Source organism: Esox lucius, chromosome 14 (genome assembly GCF_011004845.1).
Source record: "Esox lucius isolate fEsoLuc1 chromosome 14, fEsoLuc1.pri, whole genome shotgun sequence".
NCBI classification, from domain to species: domain Eukaryota; kingdom Metazoa; phylum Chordata; class Actinopteri; order Esociformes; family Esocidae; genus Esox; species Esox lucius.
This window is the reverse complement of record NC_047582.1, coordinates 33991609-34014564: the sequence shown is the minus strand read 5'-3', so window position 1 is coordinate 34014564 and position 22956 is coordinate 33991609. Positions and strand designations below refer to the sequence as shown.

Genomic DNA, 22956 nt, shown 5'->3' with positions numbered 1-22956 from the left:
CATCCGTTTCACTTCAACATCTGACCTCTGATGGTAGGTTTTGGTTGCGTGGTTCCCCGTGGGTGAGCATTGCACGGCCACCTTCTTTCCAGGGAGTGCAGCCTGGACATCTGGCCATGGTGGTCGCGGGAGAGGCAAACTGACTGATTAGGTTCGGCGATGAACTGTTGCCGTGGAAGGCATCTGCCCACCTGGTCGTGGCTGTGCCGTGCCAGACCATGCATGGGCCGGGACGGCGGTGCCAGAGGCTTCCCCCGTGCCTGATTCAGGCCACCCCCACCCCCCCACACAAATAGATCAGAAAATACTCTGTTCTGCTAAATTATGAATGCCAAGTAAAAATAAGATGATTTTGGGATTAGATCTTTTTAAGGGCTGATGAAATTGGTCAAAAGAGCAATTATCTGTCAATGGACACATTTTCTAGAAAGGTCCTTCTGTCAGTGCATCTGACCCATCAACGGCTTGTCACATTTAACTCACTTTGCTTTTATTCACAATATAGGCGGCATTTCAAACCAATGGGCAAGATGTAAACCTCTAGATGGGAACTAAACAGAGAACTAATGTACATAAATGCTACAGTAACAGTTGTTGCTAGGGAATCCGTTTTAAACTGAACACTTTACGAGTGCAATATAATATATTTTTTTTAAACACAAAAACCCCTTAATACAAAATGCCAGTACAGGTAGGTCTGATCAAGGGATCAGTTTGGCTCTAAAAAATGTGTCCAACTATTTGATAAGCCTATTAGCCTATTCCCCACATACACAAACACACACCTACTCACTGCTCTGATAATTCAGCAAAGCTGTACTGACCCAATTGCTGCTTTAAAACTGGGCCAGGAAGTGTTGGGCCCATATTTGGAGTTTGAAACATTACCATGAAATTTACCGAAAAATTAAAGCAGTACATTTCCAAATAAAAATGATATGGTGAAAATACAAGAGCATTAACCTCTTCCACCAACTTTCCACCTGTGTTGCAGCAACTGAGCCCAGGTAAAAGGTTATAACTTCCTAAAAATCACAGGTGTTTACAGACACAGAATACAAACTTGAATAACAAGGTGGAAGCAATACAACAACAGCAGTTATAACAATGCATTTGGAAGTGTACAAAACCAAGAAGAACATTTTTGTAAAAATGAGAAGAAAAAAAAGAAAATCACCCTCATATTTTGAAGTAAATGTACCCCCCCCTTCCCTTATGTTGAATTTGGTTATATACTGTTTATACTCTGGGTCAATTTCACCCAGGTCAGTAAACAGGAAATACAGTCTCCCTTATTGATATGTAGCGGAGCAACATTTCAGAAGCTCTTTTCTCCGGCTTGATAAACTGAACTCTGCATGTCAATGGTCATAATTCCATCACATTGTCAGTGATTATAACATGTCAACCTTGCTCAGGCCGAGTGTCATGGTAAAACATCCTGGTTATCACAGTGGTCTCACCATCTCATTCCAGGAAGTAGTTTGAGTCAGACCATTCGAGATTTAGGGTTCAAAGGTAAAAGGCCAAATTGGCCTCTAAGCACTATAGGGAAATTAGACATCTTGTGAGATCAGGCTGTTTGAACCATTAATGTGTAGAAAGCCATTTCTGTGAGACAAAATGATACACAGACGAATATCAAAAGGTCAAATTGGGCGTAAAATAGGAAGACGTGTACCTTGGAGACTAGTTGAACCGTCACGACAAAACCAATCACTTAAACTAGCATTTATCTATTCAATTTCAAATTCAGTTCCCAGGTGAACTTGACCCAGCACATAAGGGAAGGGTTAAAAGGCATTGTACGGCAACTTGGCAACAGCAACTCAAGTTAAATAAGAGTTGAGCTAATAAAGGGCTAAAGTTTTTCACCGATAATAAAGATAATTGGCATAGGTTGAAGTTAATTTATTTGGGGTTAAAAGGTTGAATGTTTTTTGTCAAAGATTAAATCTTGCTACGGGGCCAAATCTTTTTTAATTCTGTGAATCCAGGATATAAATTGAAATCCAGATGTTTTATTTTTTTTAATTTTTTTTATAAAGAATCATGAGGAATGAGAAATTAGGAATTTCAAATTTACTTGTTGAATTCATTGAATTCAAGTGAAATTGACCCCAAACCTGCTTGCTACATCTAGGCTTTCTGAATGCCATTTATTGAACTGTGTTCATAGAAATAGGGAGATCTCTTGCGGTAAAAATAAAATTCATCCAGTTTAAGATTCAAATGAAAATGAAGAGGGTTTGCAAAATCAGAAAATTTCCTCTGGAGAATAAGCTGTAAATTATTAATCGGGTTAGGGTTGACAGAGTATATTCAACAATATTGTAGACATGCTACCTGTAAAATACGCTGAACAACATGTGACAAACTCTCTGTCAAATTCCTTTATATTTGTTTTGTGTTTTCGAATACTAGAAAGATATGTTTAAAATAGTATAACACTGCCATTTTGACATTAAACTTAATTAACCCATACAACAGTCCTAAAATGTTAAACAGGCCAACTTAAACGTTTTAAGTATTATAACCCTTTGTTAATTATTTGAAACCCAGACTTGTAGAGGAACCTGAAGCTTGAGGGAAGGGAAAAGGGGTGGTGCTTCAATAACCACCAACCAAACTAGACCTGGAGGAGCCATTTCCCTAAATGACGGCTAACAGCCAAGTCTGCATCCACCAAATCATATCAGTAGTCCCCCCAGACAAGTGCCCAGACAGCAGTACAAGACAAAATACCCCTAACCTTAAACCAGACAGAGAGAAAACCACTGACCCAAAACAACTCCCCCTTCCTGCGACCCAAACCCGGCCCAACGCAACTGGCGCCACGTCCGGTCTCATCTCACCAAAACAGTCCCAGAGAGTTTGAGCCCTTCAGACCAAAACGTGCCGGCCGGGCCTAAAGTCAGTGCTCCTCATCCGCCTGTACTGCTCCGCCCTGATGGCCAATCAGACGGCCCCATGGACGAGTGGGTGGGACAAATGCATCATGAGTGGATGACCGACCAACCACCAACCAACAGGCCCGGTGCCCCTGTCTGTTAGGGGCGCTGGCGTAAATCTGTGCCCATGCCGGCGCTGGTTAGGTGGGCAGGGGGTCATCATCTTCCCCTTTGCTACATTTACATTTGCAGCACAGGACAAAAGGCGTGGCCAGGAGCAGGAAGGGAGAGGCCACCAGCAGGAGCAGGCCGAAGCCAGCGAAGATCCCCACCACCTGAAGAGGAGAGAGAGTTGGATGAGTGCTTTTACTCTGAACCCATTTTAACATTTAACCAAGCCCCTTATATGACAAGTTGTAACGGGATTCATCAGGTGCTTGTTTTAACCTAGACAACATAACACCACCAGTGATCAACAGACAGTTCAGTTATGCACAGACAACATGCATGAAGAAAATCTGACATTTGCATTAGCAGTTGTACATAATTTCCACAAGGGGGCAGTACTCCCTCAAAAGTAAATCTACAATGTGACAGATGGGGAGGGCATCCATAAAGTGACATCATAGCCTTTTCCTCTTTGACCATTACATATATTTCACTTGGTTTCAGTTACTTTCAATCATCAGGAATCATGCCATTACAATCCAAATTGTATTGGTAGTGTTCACTGAATTGATCCTCCCCTAGCTACACAGAGGACCTGGGGCTCCTCCCCTAGCTACACAGAGGACCTGGGGCTCCTCCCCTAGCTACACAGAGGACCTGGGGCTCCTCCCCTAGCTACACAGAGGACCTGGGGCTCCTCCCCTAGCTACACAGAGGACCTGGGGCTCCTCCCCTAGCTACACAGAGGACCTGGGGCTCCTCCCCTAGCTACACAGAGGACCTGGGGCTCCTCCCCTAGCTACACAGAGGACCTGGGGCTCCTCCCCTAGCTACACAGAGGACCTGGGGCTCCTCCCCTAGCTACACAGAGGACCTGGAGCTGGTAAGGAAGCTGGGGAGGCAGTTTCCAGACAAAATAAAGGATCTGGCTATTTTTATGATGTTATGCCTAAGACTAGAAACGCTTTTTTATGTAATATAGTACCTGTGTCCGGTGCCAGATGACAGAAGCTCTGGAGTGCCCCAGTTTGTTTCTGCACGGTCCTTTGTCATAGTGGATCAGAAGAAAGTCATCCTAGAGGAAGAGGAATAACCAGTGTCAGGGCTAAAAGGGTACACACTTGCCAGAATCACAAGTAACTCTACATAAAAATGACTATTAGTCAGAATGGTAATGGGCTTTATCTATTACTTTCTGTGTGAGTTGTTATTCATTGGTGTTGGGCATGGCGTTTCATTAAGCTCAGCTGTTAACCACAGTATGCAGATTCCACACAGATCATAAGAAAACCACAGCATTGTTCTGTCCTTGCTTCAGGGAGGTGTAGGGAACTGGACGTTCTCCTGTAGGCCTGGTTTCATGTGGCTGGGTCTCAAAGACTGAGTTCAAAGCCGGAGATAAAGCAGTGTTGATGGAACCGGGGAGTGAGCGCACGGATCAATGCATTTCAACAGATTTGGTTTAGGGATTTGAACTGGTAACCTGCTGCTTTGACTGATAAGCTATACACCTCCCTGTGTGTGTGTGTGTTTTCTACTCACGTCCAGAGACTCCAGGCAGTACCAGCAGAAGGCGTGTTTGCAGTTCTTACACATCATCTGGGCACAGCCTTCGTCCCGCTCAATGTACACCTTACACTTCGGACAGCGCTTGATGGGCGCATCGTCGTCTTCCTCATCGTTCTTGTAGAAGGAACTGAAAAGGCAAGAGACAAACCGTGTCAGAAAACAGACAGGGCAGCAGATAACATACTGCCCAAAATGCCAAATTGACAGTCCACCCCCGGTTTATGAAGTCGCCCTGTTCTGCCCGCGCTGAGTCGCCCTGTTCTGCCCGCGCTGAGTCGCCCTGTTCTGCCCGCGCTGAGACGCCCTGTTCTGCCCGCGCTGAGACGCCCTGTTCTGCCCGCGCTGAGACGCCCTGTTCTGCCCGCGCTGAGACGCCCTGTTCTGCCCGCGCTGAGACGCCCTGTTCTGCCCGCGCTGAGTCGCCCTGTTCTGCCCGTGCTGAGTCGCCCTGTTCTGCCCGCGCTGAGTTGCCCAGAATCTTAGTGGTAGCTGTAGTAACAGTAGAAATAGTGATATTATGATTAGTATTCATGTTTCACGCTACCTGGTCTCCCCAGGGAGGAAGGTGATAATGGGCATGTTGTCCTGGCAGGCCTGTCCTTTATGCCAACCGGACCGGCAGGCCGAGCAGAACTCCAGCCGGCACACAGAGCACTGAACAAGCTGTGGCAGAGCCACCTCCGCCTCCTTCAGCTGGCACACGGCCTGGCAGGACGAAGACGGGCACCAGGTCCGGCATGGGTCGAGCAGCACCTCTGCGGAACACACAAGGACAGGGGAGCAGTTGGGACAGCTGTGATCAGGTGGGCCGTGTGTTTCAGTCTGACGTGAACGGGTGGCCTGCGTGTGTTTCAGTCTGACGTGAACGGGTGGCCCGCGTGTTTCAGTCTGACGTGAACGGGTGGCCTGCGTGTGTTTCAGTCTGACGTGAACGGGTGGCCTGCGTGTGTTTCAGTCTGACGTGAACGGGTGGCCTGCGTGTGTTTCAGTCTGACGTGAACGGGTGGCCTGCGTGTGTTTCAGTCTGACGTGAACGGGTGGCCTGCGTGTGTTTCAGCCTGACGTGAACGGGTGGCCTGCGTGTTTCAGTCTGACGTGTCTGTTTCTGATATATGGACAATGCTACAATACAAATATACAGTATACTGGTCCACCAATCACGAAGCAGTGATTTAAGTAGGGAATCCTGTAGTAGTTATTCTATTTCTATGATTGGGGGAACGGGTGGAAATGAAACACCGAGTTGAAGGCTCCTACTGAAGCTCTTCTCAGTTTTCCATCTTTAGCATCTAGAAGCTTTTCCGTCACATAATATAACAAATTGCCCCGGTTTGATCTCACTCAGATCACAATTATGCCAAGTTTCTTGAATTTGTCTTGTGGTCACGAGTAAAAAATAAATAAAAAGAAACCCTCTGCTGGATGAACGAGGCTGGTGTGTGACTGGGTGTTTTCAATAACATTAGAAAGTGTCCGTCCGTCATTATTCATGATGTATTGGGATGGTTTTTCTGAAGATGTTGCCAATTAAAACCAACACAAATCCAATGAATTGGGTGGATTGATTTCCTGCCTGTTGGGCCCTGTCCGGGGCCTCCCCTGGGTAGGGCCACAGTGTTGCCGGACCCCCCCGTCTCAGTTCCAAGGTGTTACACGCTGCTATATTGTGCTGGGGGATATGAGGAATGCACTTTCTAACTTTTCTCAGTCTCCTCAAGCTTGAAGTTTTAGGAGGAGATGAGGTCCTGGTCCACACCTGCGGAGCACCTGGTTTGGGGGGCCCGTTGCTGTCCCTGTCCTTGTCCATCTGGTCATACTTTTGACCTAGTCTAGAATCAAATAGACTCTGGATTTAGCCCAGAGAAATGTATAAATTATTCCAATTGGACTCTTAATATCTCACCCGGCACATCCAGAAGAGGACTGGTCACCCCTCTGAGCCTGGGTCCTCTCTAGGTTTCTTCCTAAAATTCGGCCTTCTTAGGGAGTTTTTCATAGCCGCTGAAATCAAACACTACTGTTGTTTGCTCCTTGGGGTTTAAGGCTGGGTGTCTCTGTAAAGCACTTTGTGACAACTGCTGTTGTAAAAAGGGCTTTATAAATAAATGTAAAAAATAATAATAATAATTCAACTGAATAGGATTAGTTAAGATGGAGAGCAAATGCTCCCAGTCCTGCAGTGTCTTCTCTCTAAAATAATTAGAACAGTAGTATATAAAGTAGTATAAACAGTAGTTCATGTAAGTTTTCAATGAATCCGAATTCAACGTGAAATTCTCTCTGTTGCATTTCGGTTAGAAAAATATTATTTCTTGTTTTTTGTAAGTTGAATCAGTTTGTAGTATACAGCTTGTGCCATTTATGGTCATTGTCAGGGATCAAGGTGCAGAGGTCAGGGTTGATACCTGTCCATTGTTTACTTCTAAAGCCAGGAATAGGTTAAATCACAACAAGAACCTTAAAATTCTCAGGGGCCATCTTGAACTCCAACCAGTATAATCTTGCCATCCTGAAGTCTGTGATCGGAATTATCCTGCAATCTAGAAGGCTGTGACAAGTGGGCTTGCTTTTCTACTGTCCTGGTATTACCCCAATCGCTACACAAGAAAGGACTCATTTGTTATGTCAGCGAAAACATCTGGACCTAAGATCCGGATTGGCAGAGGGCTAGACTGATTATTTAATGTCTTTTGGTTGCTCCGCCATTTCTGGGTTCATCACCGTCCTATCCCTTTGGGGTCGATCCCCATCCACGCTGCCAAAACTCTTCCCCGTTCTGGCACCTCAATGCAGGAACCAGCCTTCCTTGGAGGCTAGGATTGCAGAGTCTCTGCCCACCTTTTAAAAAGATTCTAAAACTCACATTTTCATAGAGTACTTGAAATAGTCCCACCGCCACAACCCGTCTGTTGTCTTTTGTTAACCTTATGTTTTTGTTTATTATTTCTATGGTCTTCTTTCCAGCACTGACCTTTGACCTTAGCTGATAACTAATTCATTGATTAGAATGCACCTACTACTACAGTGCGGTTGTTCCACCCAGCCCTTTTGAAATGTCTGGACTGTAAATCTCTCTGGATAACAGCGTCAGCTAAATGACTAAAATGTAAAACAATTTAAAATGCTTATATTATGTAAGCCCTGACATCTTGGTCAAAGGATTTACTGGGAATCCTAGAAATGTGTTGTTGATCCCAAATCGTTGCAGAAATCGCTGTTTAAAATGGTGTTGTACAGCCAAGCATCAGCCTCTACCCTACAATTGAACATCCCATTTCGGGTCAATCGCCACGTGCAAGGGCAAATCAGAAGATTTAGGATTTGAACTGTTGACCGACCTAATGCTTACTGGCGCTGCATCGACGCATTCGCAGCGCCTCACTCCCTGAAGAGGCGTTGGTCGGAGCTGACCATTTACTCACCTCTCTCAAACTGCTGCCTCCTGTACCTCTGCATCGTCTCCACTGACACCATGCATTCAATCTGCAACACAGGGAAACGCAAGGACTCACAATGTGGCCTGTGCAGAACAACCGGAGGGCTAGGGCGGGATTCGCCCTTCGACTGGGGACAGTGTTAAGACTCGTCATGGCATTTGGTTTGGTGAAAAGGCGGACGGACCTCTGGTCTTATTAACGTTGAACCACAGAAGCACTTGTTTCTTTACAAGGCACTCCTACATTTAAATTTTTTTTAAAGTGCTGCTATGTTTTCATATTGTATTATGTTTTTACATTTTACATGAGAATGTGTTCTTCTGTCACTTATCGTGTACAAGGTGGAATTGTACAAAATAGGTTTTTCATAAAAACATGCAGTCAAAAAGCCACATTTGCCCAGCAGCAGCTTCCTGAGTAACATCAGATTCCCGATTTTGGTTCTGGTCCCAAGTAAGGCCCTACATAGGGAATCAGGTGTCAGGCTTGGCACCGGGAGCTCATGGGAAGCATGACAGGACCGACGTACCTCGTTCTCCAGCAGGTGACCTTGTTTCGGGCATGCAGAGTCTGGACAGCTAATAGCAGTTTCAAGGCCCTCTTTGATCAAAAGTTCTACATACTGCTTCAGGCACTGCAAGGGAGAAGTTAAAGGGACAGTCCACCCAAATTAGGAAAATGACAAGTTGGCAAACAATTCTAGTTTAAGCAGTCAGAAAGATTTTCTTTCCCCTATTCTTAAAAATAGAGATCTAAGATTACTTATGCATGTCGCTCTGTCCCTGAGTAAATAGAGGGTTAGGGCTGTGCTTGGTTAGCATTTTGTGTTGATTCCCACAGCAAACTAGTACAAAAACAAAGTTATGCTACTGTACGCCGCTTTAGATTACGATTCTGCTCAATGAAGGGAAAAACATAAAACAGTGAAACAATGTCCAGGTCCAAGTCAGATGTGACGGGTGTTTCTACTGACCAGGCTGCAGAAGACACACTGGCATTGGCTGATGGTGGTCATCTGCTCCAGGGGGAACTCCCCCAGGCACAGCTTGCAGGACATCAGCGGGTCCAGGGACAGGTCCCATGTGGGGTGGTACCGTGCTGATGGGGTGGACGTCATCACATCTGGCACGGGCAACCTGGAACGCGAAAGGGCCGTGTGGTCAGACGGACGGAAAACAACACCAGAACCGTGGCAAGCAAGTGGAAACACAACAAAGGCTTGCCCTTTAAATAGTTCGCAATCAATTATTTAAGTCAAACTCTTTATAAAAGCATCTTGTCAAAAAGCAAATGAATGCGCAATCTTGTTCTTAAACATAATAAACACTAACTCCAGGTTGCATGTCTGAAGACAATACTGGGGTCATAAAAACAACACGTCACCTGCTGATTGTGAACAGCGAACAGTTTCAAGTGTGGAGCCCATATTTTCTACAGCCTCCTCTGCAGCTCGTTAACTGTAAACACTCAAGAGCCTGTCGAAGGCACTCCTCACGCTGCTAGGCAACGGACAGACAGAAAGGCAGGCTGAGTGACATCACCACTCTACGTGAAGAGTCGAACTGTTCAGAAAAGCCTCTCTCAGTACACCACATGCACAGTTGCACGGTCCCTTTATTCAACTGGGGCTGGAATTCACAAACCAGTTTGACTAACACAGTGAATACAAAATACACTACATAATGGAAAACAAACAAGCAAAGTGCCGAGCAATACAGGCCAAAACTGACATTATGCCATGGCAAACTGGTTTCCTGATTAAAACCTAGGAAAAAGCTTGACAAAGAAAAGACTTAGTGAGCACAGCCGAGAACGGCAGACTCAAGGAAACCTGGCATCCTGTACAGGAAGGTGTAATTTCCCCCAATTTGAGACCATTATTCAAGGTCTCAATGACCACTCTGACAGAAACAGGCTACCCACCCAGAGAGCTGAGTATCAGCAGCACATGGCTGACTCCCACAAAATGAGAGATGGACCCGCTAACGTTTTATGCTGTTGTTATAGTGAGTGCATGAGACAAATACAGACAGAGGGAGAGACTTCTACACAGAGTCTCCAGGCACCATGGCTATAATATACCACCACCCCCCCCCCCGCCGCCAAATAGGCCCGTTTTACACTGTGTACTTTAGCCAAGTGCTTTAGCCAAGCTACTATGGCAGAAGAACCAAAGAGGTTCTGAAAGCCGGGCCCCGTTCAAGCCACAATGGCCCACATTCCCACTAATGAACAAAGACAAAGTGGTGCTTATCTTTCACTTACCACAGAGCTGTGATGTCATGTTCCACTGTTCCCAGGCTCCTACACAGACAGGGATTTCTCTTTCCTACAGTAACATGATTCAGTTGGATTCATGGGTAGTGTGTGTCCTCACATGTGTGTTAGTGTGAGAATATCGGTTTCACCACCACCGAAATCCCCCCCCCCACCCCTCCGTTCTAACATTAGAAACACGGGTGAGTGTGTGACCGCGTCTGAATCTCCGGAACTATAAAAAGGACCCTGTTGATGACCCAGGGACACCGAGTGCCTCGCAATGTGTCACAACAACACGCTTCTAGGGGCCGCGCGCACGTCCACGGGACACACACGTCCACTCCAGTCCAAACACAGAACCGAAGTGGGAGGTAGACATCACTCCAAATAACGTGTATATAAGCGGAATATTTCCCAAATGGCACCCCGTTCTCTACACGCTCCTTCTGTCCTGTGCCCTGGGAACAAGGGTGGCGCACTGTGAGGGTGGCGCGCTGTGAGGGTGGCGCGCCGTGAGGGTGGCGCGCCGTGAGGGTGGCGCGCCGTGAGGGTGGCGCGCCGTGAGGGTGGCGCACCGTGAGGGTGGCGCACCGTGAGGGTGGCGCACTGTGAGGGAAACAGGGCGTCATTTGGATGCGACCACCACCTTTGTGGAACCGGCCACCACCTCGCTCTCGTTTCATCTCCATGATCACATGAATGAATTCTGCCCCCGCACAGATCCCAGGCTCGGCCCGAATGTCGGAATACACCACCATAAGACTCACGTCTTTCAGCAAAGTCTTCGTTGTCATTGGAAACAGGTTCAACAGAACTCAACGGAAAAACTGATTGATTAAGTTATTGTCTGCACGGTGAACCAAACCGCCTGGTTATCGTATTCACTCATCCCATCTCCCGCACTGACCATCCATCCATCCCTGTGTAGGGAGAATGCTGGACAGAAATACTTAAAGTAGAATTATTCATTCTAGATAAGCACTATATTTGCTCAAATAATTAGATATTGAGATTCAACACTTCGCAACACAACCACAGAAACAGTCTGCATGTGTATTTTCTAGAACACAAAACCTGGGATTAGTACATCCATCTTTGGACTTAAATGACAGCTATTGAGTCTTGAATAGGAATATGACTTGAACCGATCAGCCATAACATTATGACCACTGACAGGTGAAGTGAATAACACTGATACACCCATCAGCCATAACATTATGACCACTGACAGGTGAAGTGAATAACACTGATACACCCATCAGCCATAACATTATGACCACTGACATTATCATTGGCACCTGTCAGTGGGTGGGATATATTAGGCAGCAAATGAACATTCTGTCCCCAAAGCTGATGTGTTAGAAGGAGGAAAAGTGGGCAAGTGTAAGGATCTGAGTGACTCTGACAAGGGCCAAATTGGCTTGATGACTGGGTCAGAGCATCTCCAAAACTGCAGGCTTTGTGAAGTGTTCCCGGTCTGTGGTGGTCAGTACCTCAAAAGTGGTCCAAGGAAAGAAAAGCGGTGAACCGGCGACAGGGTCATTCATGGGAGGCCAAGGCTCATTGATGCATGAAAACGTTAATGCCGGTACTGATAGAAAGGTATCAGAACACACAGTGCATCTCAGTTTGTTGCGTACGGGGCACAATTTGTTTTCGGAGAACATACAGAGACCTATATCAATACACCCTGGCCTTCCCGTTTTGGAAAACCGAATGCATCATATCAATCTGAATGCTACATCTGTTGCCTTGTTCACTTTCATGGTAGCCAGAAGAGGCTTCCTTTAAAAAAAAAATCTGAAACTCTCAAAACTTAATAAGTTCAAAAAATAAATTGTCTCCACATTCCAGGATTAGGCTAGATAATCTGATAAAAGAACGGCAAACCTTTCCTTAAAATCAGCCAGCCAGCATCAATCTACGTCATGCACAGTTCTCTGTGAAAACTGAAGTGACAGCGGTCAATAAAAGCAGGCGCGTCAGGATTGCTGCTTTCATTTCAGCCCCTTCAAGCATTCGGCTATAATTGCATAATGCGGTTATTGAAGGCTAACATAAGCTCTTTATATATAATCATCCATCTAGGTTAGCCCCAACTGATCTGGTTATCCATAGATTAACATCAGAAGATGTTAGGTTTGATTCATTGTTTGTTGGCCTGGTGAGTATGCCTGAGTGCGTAGGGTTTGATCGTGACCACAGAATGGAACAGTTGCCCTTTGACCTCTACAGAGTCCTACGCAGGGTGTCAGGTGCACTTCAGGTGTCAGGGTTCTGGTGTTCTCCCAGCAACAGGTGAGGTCAATCTTACCCAGTAGACCAGAGCAACTTTGTCACAATGGGCCTGCATGCGTTCTATGTAAAACTAAACCTGAATAAAGTTTCACCCGATGGGAAGCGATCTCAAGGCCCTTCCACAGCACACATTCTGACAAGGCCTTTGATTTGCTTGCCAGAAGTCCACAGAGGAGACTGAACCCTTGGCTTCTGAATATAGCCATCTCTTGGCCTGTCACAGAAATGTAGGTCTCAAAAAGTGCCTAGAACAGAATTACAAAACAAAAACGCCTTCAAGGAAGAAAGGAATTGTGTATGTCGTGTGTAAACAGGAGTAGAGGTGGGGAGAGAACAGCAAGATTCACAAAGGGAAAGAATAGTCTGTTCCATTGAGACAAGAGAAGATTCTCCTGGCTGAGAAGCAGGCAAACCGACAAGAAGAGCCTGGCTGAGAAGCAGGCAAACCGACAAGAAGAGCCTGGCTGAGAAGCAGGCAAACCGACAAGAAGAGCCTGGCTGAGACGCCGGCAAACCAACAAGAAGAGCCTGGCTGAGACGCCGGCAAACCGACAAGAAGAGCCTGGCTGAGAAGCAGGCAAACCGACAAGAAGAGCCTGGCTGAGACGCTGGCAATTAGACAAGAATCCCAGGAATTTAGATACAGAGGGAGGGGCACAGTTATTCCCACGTAATATTTTTATTCTCTCACTTTCTTTGGCACTGTAAACTGTATTCCATGCCAATGAATCCCTCTACAACAAATCTGAATGGTATGAAGGAGTTGAGGACAGAGAAAGGCGTATGCATTTACAGTAAATCATCTAATCAGCCACATCAGTAGAGGGAACAGGATTGACAGAGGAGCACAAAATGGTGGGTCTCCGAAGGCTGGAGTCAGTCTAACACCAGGAAGTTGGGTTCGCACCCATGGGAGAGAAGGCTAAGAGAAGCTAAGCTCGACCACTGTCTCAAACCATAAGATTTCAGGTGAAATCTCATCTTCAGTCTGAGGGCAACTAAACCTTTTTAAAAAGACCAAGCAAAGTACAGTGAAGTGAGATCTCTCCTCTTTGTGAAGTCTTTTCTCCTCAGAAAGGGAGACATGGAGCGGACATTCAAGCCTTCTGTGCTGTATCACCCCCTTTCTCCTCAGAAAGGGAGACATGGAGCGGACATTCAAGCCTTCTGTGCTGTATCACCCCCTTTCTCCTCAGAAAGGGAGACATGGAGCGGACATTCAAGCCTTCTGTGCTGTATCACCCCCTTTCTCCTCAGAAATTCTGGCTAGAATACAGTCAGGAGATGGTTTGGATGTGGTTTGTCTTCTGTTTGCCTATGTGACTGTGAGAGAAAGAGAAAAGATGTGTAGAAACAGATTGAGAGCCAGAGCTAGGGCAGGAGAAAGCAAGCGTACGAGAGAAAGCAAGAGGGAGGAAAATAGACAACTGCATGGATTACATCATCACCTGCCGCTCCATCTGCTCTGCCTGGATGGGGCCAGAGACACAGGCTTTAATAGATGGCTCTGGACAGGGCTTCGTTACACACTACCAACACACTGAATACCACAGGAAGCCAGACACGGAAAGAGATAACATTTTAGATCAATCTCACTGGCCTTTTTAACCTTGGTTCAACGACTGCTAGTTATCATTCTGGTGGGAATTCAAGTAATACACAGGATTGATCAACTATGACATTAAAGGCTGATTCATCAGTGAATCTTAGGCAACTGCAAACAAACACTGCGTGACCAAACAGCCCACCAGGGGGTGCTGATGCTCATTAATACACGACTCGACCACACAAGAATGATTTCCCACTTCAAAAATGCAACTCTGAAAAAGACCACTCTGGAAAACAATGACGCAAATGTTTAAGATGGATCTCATTGTGTAGATCCCGGTTCCGCCGTCATAATGCCTCCTAAGTGTTCCTTTCTGGTGATCATGCGTCACATACTCCAGGCGGCCCAGGTCTGCTTTGCAAATTTTTATTAAATTTTTTTGCTTTAATTTAATTTGTTCCCACACTTGAGACGACATTGGACATGTAGGACTGTCCACACGTAAAGCCCGACCATATGGCACCTTTTTAGTGATTAACCAATAATTAATCAGATGATTATTATTATTTATCATCATCAATAGTGGTTCTACTCCAAGTACAAACTGTATCATTTTTATTTTAGGCAACTTGTGAAAAAAGAATAGATCATTGTACAGGTGTAACTATGGTAGGCTGTTTGAAAACAATCTAAAAACAACTATTTCGTCTGTTTCGGTAGAGACCAAGCAAATGAGCTTAACAGGAATGACTAGATGTTTACAGCAAAATCCAGTTCTTGGACTAAGCTATTTGAAAACAACATGCATTCTGAATGAAAATACACTGGAAACCACAACACTATGCAACATTTATCTAAGTTAAACAAACTTGAAATAATTTAATAGGAAACAAAATCTATTTACCTTGCCCTACATCTAGCATGTGGTGGCTCTACTGTATTGGTTTATAATACTTAAGCAGTTCAAAATGTTGCCTCCACAAAGAGGTTGCCAGCTTTGTCACGGAGCACACATTTCTAATTCATGAGATAAATTTATCAACAAACTCATCTGCAAGGATTATCTAATTTAAGCAACCAAGCACAAATTCACAAGTAATAATCCAGAGAAGTAATCTGCCCAGAAAACTGGTTTATCGTATCTGCCATTCTGTCTTTACTGTTATGAGAAAGGCCACATGGTGGGTGTGTCCTGAGTTGAAGCACAAAATACGAGGGAGAGTCAGAAAAAGCACTTAAATCCTTTGGGATCCCTCCAGCACATTAAGTCTCTCCTGGGACTGTTTTATCTCCAAAACCAATGTCTGAAACAGACTTGGAGGAGTTTGTCTTGGCAGCGTGGGTATGTAAACATGTTGTGAAGACATTCTGGGGCAACCCAGTCCACACACTTGGAGGGCGCATCAGCAACTTGTAATAGCGTGTTAGTTCAAGAGGAGTTTGACAAAAATGTTAAGTGAATGGCATTACCAAACCACTTATCGGCTGGACTGCTGGCAGAGTGGATCTAGAATTTTAGTTCCAGTCACACTTTGACAAGAAATGAAAGCTGGGTCCAAACGGCAGCACGGCAGGCCGTGTATGTGCAGTGGATATAAAAAGTCTAAACCTCCGTTAAAATGCCAGGTTTTTGTGATGTAAAAGAATGAGACAAAGAACTTTTTCCACTTTTAATGTGACTTATAATGTCAACAATTCAATTGAAAAAACTATTTATATCCACGGTACATGGACTGTGGCACCTCGGAGGCATTTCGGTTCCGGCGTAGTTGTACATCTGCGGTAACACGACGGCTTTTCAGTTGCAGACACAAATCCTCTGGAGTGAACTGCCAAGGTACCAGAATTACCACAGTAAAAGTAAAGTAATGAAGCATCTGAAGTGGGACTCACGCCTGTCACTAGGCAACCAGAACTGTCAAAGAAATAATCTTATACTACATTAGCAACCTACCTGCCTACTGCCTGGGTGCCGACCGCTCTCAGATAAAGCACATTACACTTTAACAGTGTATTTATACCATGACAACAATGTATTTCGTAGAAAATAAAATGGCTCTTACATTCATATCAAAAACAAATGTCTGAAAAGACCTGTCAAGGATCAGTCGCCTTTACCGCCAAGTTCCTGTAGCTGCAGTCTAGGGTGGAGAAATGGTTACGACCGTATTTTGTGTCATTGGAGGGAGAAGAGCCATTACGATTCTTCGGCCTCCTGCATAAGTTCCAAGTGTTGAAGATTGAAAAAAAAGTGGGAGTGTGCCAAGGACGGAAGAGACCCTGGAGTGTGGGAGGTCAGATGGGTTTTACCTGCCTTCTTTATCCCAGATTCAAGAGCTGTGTGTTCTCCTCTCCAAATATACAAACCAAGGCTAATGAATGGTTAGAAGAGGCCAATCAGTGCCAGCTGCTAACAAGGGGAGAAACGAACAGACGCACAATGTGACAAATGACAAGGCGACACCGTGGGATTATTTCTGTATATCAGCCATTTTGCACCATGACTATTTTGTTGATTGTGGCAGAACAATTCAGTTTTGTGGTACTGTAGGGCTGCAATAAGTTCATGAGACTTATATTGTACAGCTTACATTTTTCCAGGAAAGACTGGTATCCTTAGTCTGCAAAACTTGGTATAATCTATTGTTAACATATTGTACATTCAGGAACAGAAAACTGTATTGAGATCAGTTGTTTTATTAAAATGGTCAGAACGTTGTCCCAGTTTGCTCCTCCACAGCCCCTCACTGCCTGGCCACTGGGCTTCTCCTCTCAGTGGATGGCCACTGGGGAGAGGAAATGACAACCGGATACATTAGATTTATTATTCTGGTGGGCCATCCAGCCCAAATACTAAAATAGGGTCCCCAGTTTATTGGACCATAACATAAATACACACATAAGCAAACTCTATTCAGATTTTATTAGGTCCTTTGAGAAGTGAAACATTGTATCAGAAAGCACCAATCATGTGATCACTAATCTCCCTTGATCCCACCAACCAAGCATTCATCTAATCTCCTAAGTGTTTGTGTCCAGCTAGCTAAGTGGATCATGCCATTCACATGAAATGACATCCAGTCTGCCAATTCAATTGGGCCCACAGGTAGATACTTAAAAAAAAAAAACATGAAATCCAAATGGATCTGATCAGGAGAAGTCCAAGATCTAGATTCTAGCCACAGCTTGTCAAGAACACACAGCAGGAAGTGAGTTAGCGATTGGAGGGAAGATGAACACCAACTGGTTGGAAGGTCTACAATCACTGCAGTGAGCCACGGTCTTAAAGGAGTTTGTAATTATGCCAAAACGAAAAATGGGCCATGTCCAGATGAGCTCGTAGAGGCTTATGCATTTAGGCCCATTTTGATTTCATGTTGAAACACAAAATGTAGAAAAATCCAAGAGGGCGCATACTTCTGAGACCCATTGTATAATATTCCTACATTCTATCCTATGTCATCGATATGAAAGCTCAACTGTCAATAATTTAAGATTCCCAAAAGGATTGATGGATAATGGACTTAAAAAAAATATCAAAATCTTGAGGGGGAGGATGACCTTTCCAGCGCACCCCCCTGGACCTCACCGAAAAACAGAAAGCTGCCTAGATGACGGAGTCCCCCCTCCCTATTAAACCAAGTCGCCCCTCCCTACTAAACCAAGTTGCCCCTCCCTTTTTTATCAAGTCGCCCCTCCCTACTAAACCAAGTTGCCCCTCCTTTTTTTACCAAGTCGCCCCTCCCTACTAAACCAAATCGCCCCTCCTTATTCGTTCGCTTGAAATCGAGTAATGAACTGGATTAAACCAAGTCACCCCTCCCTATTTGTTTGCTTGAATTTAACTTGCTAAAGTATCTTTCTAAGTTACCTAACCATTGCATGCCACCCCTCCCGCCTGCATTCCCTCTCTGCCGGTTATTCCAAGTCCATATTCATCTAGGTATTAGAGAGCCATATATATTTGAGTATCATCGGCATAGCTATGGTAGTTAATGTTATTGTTTTGCAGAATTCGGCCCAGAGGTAGCATATAGAGATGGAACCTTACCGGTCCGAGAACTGATCCCTGTGGAACTCCACATGTCATAGCCACCCTATCAGATTCATGATTACCTTACTATGGTGAGGTCAGAAGCCTGACTGAAATTTGTCTAAGAGACAACTTGTGTTCACAAAATTGCTGAGTTGACTGAAGACAACCTTCTCAATGATCTTGGCTATAAAAGGGAGACTTGATACCGGTCTATAGTTGTTCATTATAAATGCATCCAGTGTTCTCTTTTTTTAAGAGGCTTAATGACAGCTGGTTTTAGAGACATTGGGAAAATGTTTGATGGCAGAGACCCATTAACTATTTGCTGCAGATCCACTGTTATGGAGTTGACCAGGCAAGCCTAGTTCAGCCAGCCTGCAATAAAAAGTGGTGACCGTTGTTGTCCTCCCTGAATTCAAACGGGGGTGTCCCACCTAAGAGGCAGTGTCTTTAACCACCATGCCACAGAGCTATACAGGAGCCAAATAATTGGTATAGTATTTCAACATTAGATCATTTTGTCACGCATTAATACCACAGAGCTTGAATATGTCCCTAGACACCATCAATCAGTGTTAAACTGACTAACGTTTCTTATTAAGTTTACCCCCACCACAAATAGCATCTATGAACTATATGACTTTTGCCACTGGCCGTTTTAACAGCTAATTAGCCATTCGTGAATGACATTCATACAGTATCAATATAGGTGGCGATAACAGACTAAGTGAAAAGACGAGAGAATCGTTTAGCCAGCAAAGTGTTTGTCTATCCTGAACAAATCCTAATATCCTCCTGAACTGTTTTATTTTAAGTTTCCTATAATGTAGCAACCTTTTCTCCACTTCCATATCCGCTTTCCAACATTCTCTTTTCAGGGCGTTTACCATCATGGTGCTTCTCCATGATGCTTTCTGTTTGCTCACAGTTTTCTTTACCTTTACCAGTGCAACATGATCCATGACATTCAATATTTTGGTGCTGAAATGATCCAGGGGTACATCAATTGACTCCGCACTTATTGTTGGTGAGATAGATATTGCCTCCATAACTGAGCATTGGTTCTTCTTAACATACCTTTTCTTAACAGAAACAAAGTTAACTTGAACATCCAGGGTGATCAGTGACTCAAAAAAGACACAGAAATGATCAGACAGGGCAAAGTCTTTAACCATGACTGTCTCGTTGTGCTGTCTCGGGTGCTGTCTCGTTTAGAACAGTAGCACTAGCACTAGTTAGCCAGGTTTCAGTGAGAAACATTAAGTGAAAGGGGGTAGGGATTTTATCAACAGTACCGGTTGGGAGAGATCAGCAGGTCAGGTCGGTTGGGTTGGTCACATATGGATACTCATATCTCCCAAATGTCAAGTTATTCTTAATTTGTTGTACCTCTAACCAGGACACTATAAGCTTGTCTTCCAGTATCACTCTCACTCACACACATACACAGTCAAGATGTGGTTAGTTATACTCATGACATGAATGATATTATTTGAAGAATCTACTGAATTTTTTTAATTAGTTTACACACACATTATAAATGCACTTATGTGACATTTATATAGTCTAGACAATGGCTTTATGATTCAAATATTATAAGCCCATATCACAAGCCCTATGAAGCACGGGTCTTTAGTGTTATCACGGCATGATGACTGAACCCTGCTAAGCCCTTTGCTGTCAGTACATATAAGTGTGTCCTACTGTCAGATGAAACTTATCATGGCGCGAATGAGTGAATGCTAAACTTGACATTAATCGTGAATTTAACCGTGAATATGTAGGCTGGGTGGATTTCTCACTTTCTGCTGCTGTATCAGTCTTCACGGTCAGTCACACAAGCATCTTTAAGCGGCTTAGAGGAATGACTTTAATCACATTCACCATGTTTACTAGTAAAGTATGACACCATGTTTTTATGCCAAATAGCACCCTATTCCCTAATAAGCACACTACTTCTAACAAGAAAAGTATAGCGTATAGGCTTCCTTTGCAATTCACCAGCAGGTCATTTATGATGCAGCTAAAATGAGCACACAGGTCGTTGACAGTAACGTTACCATGACAGACACCAGAGCCCGAACCGAAAGGAACATAAGTCAAACCTCTCAATCTCTCCTGGAAAGACAGCCACCACAGAAAGACAGCCACCACAGAAAGACAGCCACCACAGAAAGACAGCCACCACAGAAAGACAGCCACCACAGAAAGACAGCCACCACAGAAAGACAGCCACCACAGAAAGACAGCCACCACAGAAAGACTGCCACCACAGAAAGACTGCCACCACAGAAAGACTGCCACCACAGAAAGACTGCCACCACAGAAAGACAGCCACCACAGAAAGACTGCCACCACAGAAAGACTGCCACCACAGAAAGACAGCCACCACAGAAAGACTGCCACCACAGAAAGACTGCCACCACAGAAAGACTGCCACCACAGAAAGACTGCCACCACAGAAAGTAGTTGGGAAGAGGTTGTGAAGACTGAACCATGAAGTATCACCACAGTTCTTGATGTTGGAATCCTAGTAAGAAGACATTTCAGTTCAAGGATGCAGAACTCAGAAAAAGGGAGAAACTGTCCCCACAATGGAAGTGTACCCCATTTAAAAGAAATAGTCAGTGAGACACTTCCAACTCTCAATCTTCTAGACGGGGTGGGGGACTCGACTACAAGGCGTGGTGGGGTCACACCTGGCAGTCACAGTGCTCCGGATTGAGGTCTGAAACCCTGACCTGGCAAGTCCGTTTCGCCACTCATGAAAGAAACATTCTTTAGCTCTGCGTCCACTAATCCAGCTGCACTTTGTCGGCCAGCACTGCCCGCTCCTCATAAGACTCAGGATATACTGAAATGAACAATCCCTTATCAAAGACCTAGCTCTCTTCCATGACTAGGCTGGTGGTTCCACAGGCAGGCTTCTCTCCAGCCAGTAGGCCTAGACAGTCTGAGAACTGAATAACAATACAGGTCTCATCAAGAAGGTTCACTTTGTGTGTCCTGAATCGCACTCTATCCCCAATATATTGTTCTTTAAAAACTAAAACTTTCCAAGCGTTCAGTTCACTGTCACTGACACCTTTGTATGATTTGAAACTGAAAATGTAAATGTGTACCAGCTGGTGTTGTGGTGAATGACTGCCTGGAATTATAGGACTGAGGAATGGCAAACTGCTAAATGGAAGACCTGCTGTAAGCGTTTGGCCCGGGCACCAGGGCTAGCCAAAACCCTCAACACAACGGAGGCATTTATAAAACGTGAACTACCACCTGCAGAGGAAATACAAGCAACCGCCACTGCTCAGATCGCTGTATGTAAGCAGAATTATTTGATGTTTCGTATTCCATGGGCTGGGATGTCTTCCGCAAACAGCATGACATGCTTAAATTGGTAAAGGTAGTGTAAGATTACCTCCTGAATCGGATTACGAGGCCATGATGGGAAGTGCAAATGTCGTATGCGTTAAACCTAACTCCACAGAAATCACTCGTTTAAATAACCGACTGCACGAACACCTTCATGTCAACTGGCAACATCACATCAATCAGGTCAACTGACTGCATCACATTCTATTTTTCTGGGAATATAAAAAATCGGTTTACATTCCTTTGATGAAAACAGAGCAGAGAACCTCTCGATAAACGGCTGATTCCCCAAAACATGCTAATCTGTAACATTACATTCTAAATAAATTATGTATTCAGGCTTACCTTGGATTCAGACTATGGTTTGTCAGTTTTTAGGAGTAATAACATGAGCCTCTTTTTCCTCAGACTATCAAACGTCCTTTAGTCGTTCCAGCCAGACATCAGCCTCGCTACGAATGGACAACATGTTGGTCTCTATCTTCAAAGTAATAAGAGAAAACTCCATTGGTTGGTGCGTTTATCAAAATCAGCTGTTCGATGGAAAGACGCCATTGATGTGCGTTTGTAGCAGAGAATCTCAGGAGACGCGGTCTGTTTGCAGTAGGCTATTTTGAAATCTGTGGAAACAAGAGTGCCCTCTGTCGAACACAAAGCTTCATGAGAAGGGTTTTCCCCGATTATAAATTAGGTAATCCCGTTTAGGGTTTGAAAAGGAAAAATACGGCCGATAACTATCTATGGAATATTACTGCCACCTGCTGGTTGGTTTGGGTCGTAGTTTATTATAACATTTCAATACGAGAATTGCAATGCATGTAATGTGTAGATTTAATTTTACTACGTCGCTATAGGTCACACAAAAAATAAAAAGCGCAATCAGTAGTTAAACTGCTTCATTATTGTTAACAGTTGAGTTGGGATTATCAGTTTAGTTTTTTTCCCCTCTTCTTAATAACCTGATAGCTCATACAATTGAAAACATTTGATCTTTGAACCTTTCGAAAAACATACAGCAGATGATTTCTGCAGGCTTTGCACAGACCGTCTTTTTAACCCGGGTACAGAAAAAGTAAACTCCTTAACCGCCGATATTGGTTGCTATGTTAACCTACTTTTTTCGAGCACGTCAGAAAGACAGAGAAACAGAGTTAGAGAGTTAGACAGAGAGAGGGAGAGCGAGAGATGGTTCCACGGGAGATTTTGGCCAACCTCAGGGAGATTTGTCCGACTCCGACCCCAGCTCAACGTGTCAGGGTGCTACACAATCCCGTCCACTTTCGACCAAATGAACAACGCATCAGACCACCCCTACATCAACATCAGGTTTGGGTCTGCATCTGCCCACCGCGGAGGCCCCGTCTCCACCTGCCCACC

At 44.6% G+C, this 22956-nt stretch overlaps 1 protein-coding gene across 3 annotated transcripts; it reads right to left on the bottom strand.

Moving 5' to 3' along the window:
* Nucleotides 1–369: 369 nt before the first annotated feature.
* LOC105005691 (probable E3 ubiquitin-protein ligase RNF144A-A) lies at nucleotides 370–22293 on the bottom strand. 3 transcript variants are annotated; one of them, XM_010863806.5, is made up of 8 exons: nucleotides 21925–22293; nucleotides 9039–9201; nucleotides 8595–8699; nucleotides 8051–8111; nucleotides 5173–5383; nucleotides 4602–4755; nucleotides 4045–4134; nucleotides 370–3226 (listed from the first exon to the last, which is right to left on the bottom strand). In XM_010863806.5, exons 2-8 carry the CDS (start codon nucleotides 9180–9182, stop codon nucleotides 3092–3094), a joined length of 900 nt encoding a protein of 299 aa, XP_010862108.2. In that variant the 5' UTR covers nucleotides 9183–9201; nucleotides 21925–22293; the 3' UTR covers nucleotides 370–3091. The 3 variants fall into 3 exon arrangements, with proteins under 3 accessions (XP_010862108.2, XP_010862110.2, XP_034153008.1); XM_010863808.4 differs by lacking the exon at nucleotides 21925–22293 and adding an exon at nucleotides 10331–10503 and having other exon boundaries at nucleotides 3092–3226; XM_034297117.1 differs by lacking the exon at nucleotides 21925–22293 and adding an exon at nucleotides 9449–9558 and having other exon boundaries at nucleotides 3092–3226.
* Between the last annotated feature and the right edge of the window lie 663 nt (nucleotides 22294–22956).

Coding starts and splice junctions, on each gene's coding strand:
- LOC105005691 (XM_010863806.5), bottom strand. CDS start 9,182: ATGACGTCCACCCCATCAGCACGGTACCACCCCACATGGGACCTGTCC. Junction 4,756..5,172: donor TTCCTCCCTGGGGAGACCAG/GTAGCGTGAAAC, acceptor TTGCCTTTTCAG/TTCCTTCTACAAGAACGATG. Junction 4,135..4,601: donor ACTGCCTGGAGTCTCTGGAC/GTGAGTAGAAAA, acceptor CTCTTCCTCTAG/GATGACTTTCTTCTGATCCA.